The sequence below is a fragment of the Hoplias malabaricus genome, chromosome 9 (genome assembly GCF_029633855.1).
Source record: "Hoplias malabaricus isolate fHopMal1 chromosome 9, fHopMal1.hap1, whole genome shotgun sequence".
In the NCBI taxonomy this organism is placed as follows: Eukaryota; Metazoa; Chordata; class Actinopteri; order Characiformes; family Erythrinidae; genus Hoplias; species Hoplias malabaricus.
The window spans coordinates 27,538,660-27,543,347 of NC_089808.1; the positions used below are offsets into that span (position 1 = coordinate 27,538,660).

At 33.7% G+C, this 4,688-nt stretch overlaps 1 protein-coding gene across 1 annotated transcript; it reads right to left on the reverse strand.

The window, feature by feature from the left end:
* Positions 1–208: 208 nt before the first annotated feature.
* On the reverse strand, positions 209–4,486 carry LOC136706614 (G2/M phase-specific E3 ubiquitin-protein ligase-like). The gene is made up of 7 exons (XM_066680207.1): positions 4,391–4,486; positions 3,886–3,990; positions 2,892–3,205; positions 2,599–2,780; positions 1,524–1,693; positions 1,019–1,233; positions 209–947 (listed from the first exon to the last, which is right to left on the reverse strand). Exons 3-7 carry the CDS (start codon positions 3,085–3,087, stop codon positions 712–714), a joined length of 999 nt encoding a protein of 332 aa, XP_066536304.1. The 5' UTR covers positions 3,088–3,205; positions 3,886–3,990; positions 4,391–4,486; the 3' UTR covers positions 209–711.
* Positions 4,487–4,688: the final 202 nt, after the last annotated feature.

Consider the following 4,688-nt stretch of genomic DNA (forward strand, 5'->3'; position numbering starts at 1 on the left):
TTAAAGTGCATCTATTTCCATGGTAATTTTTTGTAATTGTGGAAGGCCTGACCAAACTTAATTTCAAATTTCCTAGTTAAGAGCTTGGATTTTTCACCATTAACACATTTATACAAATAACTAATAAAAGAAATGAGGAGAATCTTTGAATATTAACAATAAAGAGGCATAACAGTGAGTTAAAGAACAATGAATGCAAAATGGCATTTTTTTTATTTTAACATGACAATAATTTGAGAGTAGTTTGATTGCTTCTAGCAATTCTTCTGATATTATACATAACTACCAGTTGCTTTGATAAAACTGAAGACTGCTATAAAACGGAATACCGCCATGACCCTAAAAACAGATCATAATGCAAAACAGTGCCTCAAAATTACATTAAAGACAAACTATTGTTAACATCACATTAGAAATTCAGAATGTATCTGGATGCATTAATAAAACTAACAGAAATAATGAAAAAATCTTAAAAAAATATACAACAATCTGTTGTAAAATAAAGCATGCTTCTTCAGGCATTTACTTCAAAATTCTTATGCTAGCACACTCCAACATAAAATTATAAGAACAAGCAAAAAAAACTGTTTGCTCTGAAAATGGAAATCACATTTTTAAGTTCTTCAATTTTTCATTTTAGGAAAATCATAAAAATACAACACAGAATATGTAACTGAAAATATGGATCAATTGTGTTGGAGGTGTCAAATTTTATGCTTTTCCAAAGCCTGCTGCATTGCGAATGCCGAAATCCATGGCTAACTTAAAATCGTCATATGTAGTTTTAATAGGCACCCTGAGGATATTGTCGCACGTATTGGCTGTTGGATATGCAGAGTGTTCTTCAAACTCGAGAGACGGTTGAGGGATAAAGCCCAGAGGAGGAATGGAGTCACATCCAGTTGTGAAGACAAGGATTTCTTCCAAGGTGACTGCCTCGAGGTCAACTAAAATATATATCAAATATTTTCAATCACAGAAAAAATATATTTGCTTCTCACAAAAATAAACCTTTTACCTTCTGCATCTTGGAGGTAGTCTCGCCAATAACCCAAGGTGTGACACTGTGCATCAAACCTGTTGCTACCCCTCTCAGCCATCTTGCACTTGAAGAGGACCTCTATGGCTGCAGCAGTCAATGGAATGGCTGTTTTCATGAATATCTCTCGAAATCTTTCTGGGTATTTTTGAAGTGCATCCAAGACACCCAAGCTTTGAAGACCATCACGGAACCTAAATTTAATACCAAAACATAACAAAAGACCATATCTTATTTGGATAACTTCTAAAAAGAAATGTATGCCTGAACTGTCAATTACATTAAAAACCCACTGTTTCATTTGAAATATAATACACAAATAATAGTTCAGTTAATAAAAGATAAACGATTTAAAAACATTCAATTTTTTTTTTAAACGGAAACACATCATTGTTGTTTTCACTGATTATTATATCATGTCTAGCTTGTTTTAAGTAATATCTGTTTCCCTGACTGTCAATATCAAACTGAATTAAATCCATACCTTTCAAATGGTGCCCTTGTCCTCTGAAGCACATACCATTCTGCCAGTTCTGTGCACACCTCTTCCTTGTTGCACAGCGTTATCTTGCGTCTGCATCCTGCAAGACTTATCAGACATGATGCTGCAGTCACAGCTTCCTGTAACTCCTTGTCTGTCTTTGCACATTTTATCTAAAACCCCAATAACAGCAGTTATTATAGTTACATAGTACATATAGACCACCCAATAATTTATTTAATTTTTCTGTCAAAATTGCCATTTAGCATACATTACTCATTTATCGCTGTCAGGGGAAAAAGTAAGGCACACATTTAACTTATGATAAAATTACCAAAAGCTTCATCAATATTTAATTTGTCCACACTAGTACCATTTTAACTCTTCCATTCTTCCAATCTTAAACTAGCAGCTGCGTCCTTCCTACAATAGCCATTTCCAGAACAATCACTAACATTAATGTTTCCTTTCAAAGAGACTAACATTTACAAACTCAGCTTAGCTACCTTGAACATTTCTTTCTCGTATGCTTCTAAACTGACTAAAGGAGGAAATTAGTTTGTGAGGAAATTAGACATAAGAATCTTGAGTAAGGAAGGAGAAAATAAAAAATAAAATAAATAAATGTAAAACCAGGAGTTTCCAAACCTGGATTTAAAAAATGATTAAAAGCTCCATAGAAAATGGGTACTCCAAACAACCACCTGCAACCTGGTCACACTTAAAAAATATGGTTCTTCAGTAAATAAATAAAGAACCATGAACAAAGAAGCTGCTAGTATTCTCAAAACAGTATACTGACCACCCGAGATTCCAAACCTATACATAACTGAATGCGTTTGGGATTACTTGAATCATGAGAAGCAGAAAATGCAAACAATTTCTAAAATTTTCTAAGCTTTGGTGATATTCCTGCCCCCCCCCCCCCCCCCCCCCACTGAAAAAATGAATAATCATTACTCAATGATTATTTTTATAGAACAAAAATAACTAAATGAACATGAGGTCACAGATATTTGCACAGTTTCACACTTAACACAAATGTATTTGCAAAGAATGTATCACACAAAAGACATACCGATTGCAACTTTTCACTCGTTTCCACGTCAGGTACATCTGAGATAGTAACTTTGATGTTATCAGGACCCCAGACCAGTGAATTAAATAGTACAGGGGAAAAGAAGGCAGGACTTTGACCTCCATGTACAACTGACATGGCCATTAGCTGGCCTGCCAGGAAGTACCAATTGGACCTTATAGCTGTAAAATATAAATAAATAAATAAATAAATAAACAAATTAATTAATTAATTAAAATATAAAACTATATGCAATATTTTGAAAATTTCATTGAAACCTTCAATGCATTTACCTTTGGAGTTGCATGACAATGTCTTCATGTCTGGCAGCCCCTCAAACATTCCACAAGAGTCTTTTACTTCTTGAAGACATAATCTGAAAAATTCTCTAGTGGGTCCACCATTGTCTACAGCACCCTCAGAAATACCATGGTCATCTGTGAACTTAACATCCACTGTCTTGTCAGGGGAAAAGTTTGGTCTTGTCATTGCTCTTGTGGCCCCATCCCACACATTCCTTCTGATTATATTAAATCGGATCACTTCATTAGGATTGAGTTGATGATTAAGCCCTCTGATAATGTCTTTAATCGCTGGACAATCATTGCTACAACAGAAAAATAAACAGATAAATAAACATGAAATATATGTATGCAGTCAATCATTTGGCTTTTTATTTCTTTATCTGCTACTAGGATTTTAGTGCAAGACTTTAGTGCCATAATTGTGTTTCCCTCCAAAATATTAAGGTCACAAAAACTCTTGAAATTCCACAAATTGCTTGCTATCATCTTTAAAATGCATCAAGCCAAAGTGAAACAAGATTTTAAGAATTGAATTTAGCTGATTAATTTGAACACATTTAATCTACACACCCCTGTAATACAGTAGGAATTTGTGATTTAAAAAAAATATGAAAACAAGGCATGGTTTCACCAAATACGATAAATTCAAGAAAGGGTGAGAAAATACTGCTATGAAATGAAGTTTCAAGCAGGAATACTCAAAAAGACTGCTGCAATTAAATGTTTCAACAGAGTATTGGGATAGGGGTGTGCATACTTACACAACCAGTTTATTTTAAGTTTCTTTTTCTTTTTCTTTTTTTTTTAACCCAATGTTCGATTGTTTTGACTAGGTTGCAAGTTCACATTAAAGATTATCTGTTTAATTTTTTTTTTGTTAAATCACAAAAATGTCATTTTACAAGGGTGTGTATCCTTTTTAAAAACCACTTTTCACACAGAAAAAATAAAATTAAAAGCAATTAGATTTTAACAGTCTTACTTCAATGTCCCGAAACTGGTCTCAGATAGAGAGTTTGCAATTGCTTCCTGAAGGCTTGCATCTTCTGGTTCATACTCCTCTATTTCCAGCAAACTTACATACTCACTAAAATGAGTAATAAATAACATTGGACATAGTTCTGGATCAAAAGATATACATTTATCAACATTGCAGCAAACCATGCTAAAGAGCATTACATGTTGTATTTCCTAGATTCATTTACATAGTCTGCTGAAATATGGCTTCTCTTGTGTAACATTACTGTTAGATATGATATGAACTATTCATCTCCTATAAAAGACTACACCAGTCACAAGTTATTACTGCACAGTGTAGTATATACCTAACCTAAAAGTGTCTGTCAATGGGATGACACCTCTCACCTAAATTGTATGTTTTTTTTTTTTAATACAGGTATGAAAGTATAAATAATTAATGAGCTAAGTAAGATGTGGCAAGAAAACCACTGTATACCCTCTGCAACTACTACTATGCTATTACACACCTGTATAATGTGCTTGCTCTGACTGTTTCACTTGGACCTGTTTGTGAGATCAATATCACATCATTTTCCTCTGGTAGAGCAGACGTTAATCTGCATCTGTCTTGCAACTGCTGATCCATCACAATATGTGGCACATCTTGCTGAACTACTTTTCAAACAAACACAAACAAAATGTCATTATTGTACCATTTGGAGCAGTATCTTGATAATGCATATAGTTCCAAGGTCATTAATATCTTGAAAGCATGTTAAATCATGGCAAATCTTATCAAAATATATCACCGCCACAAAAACCTGC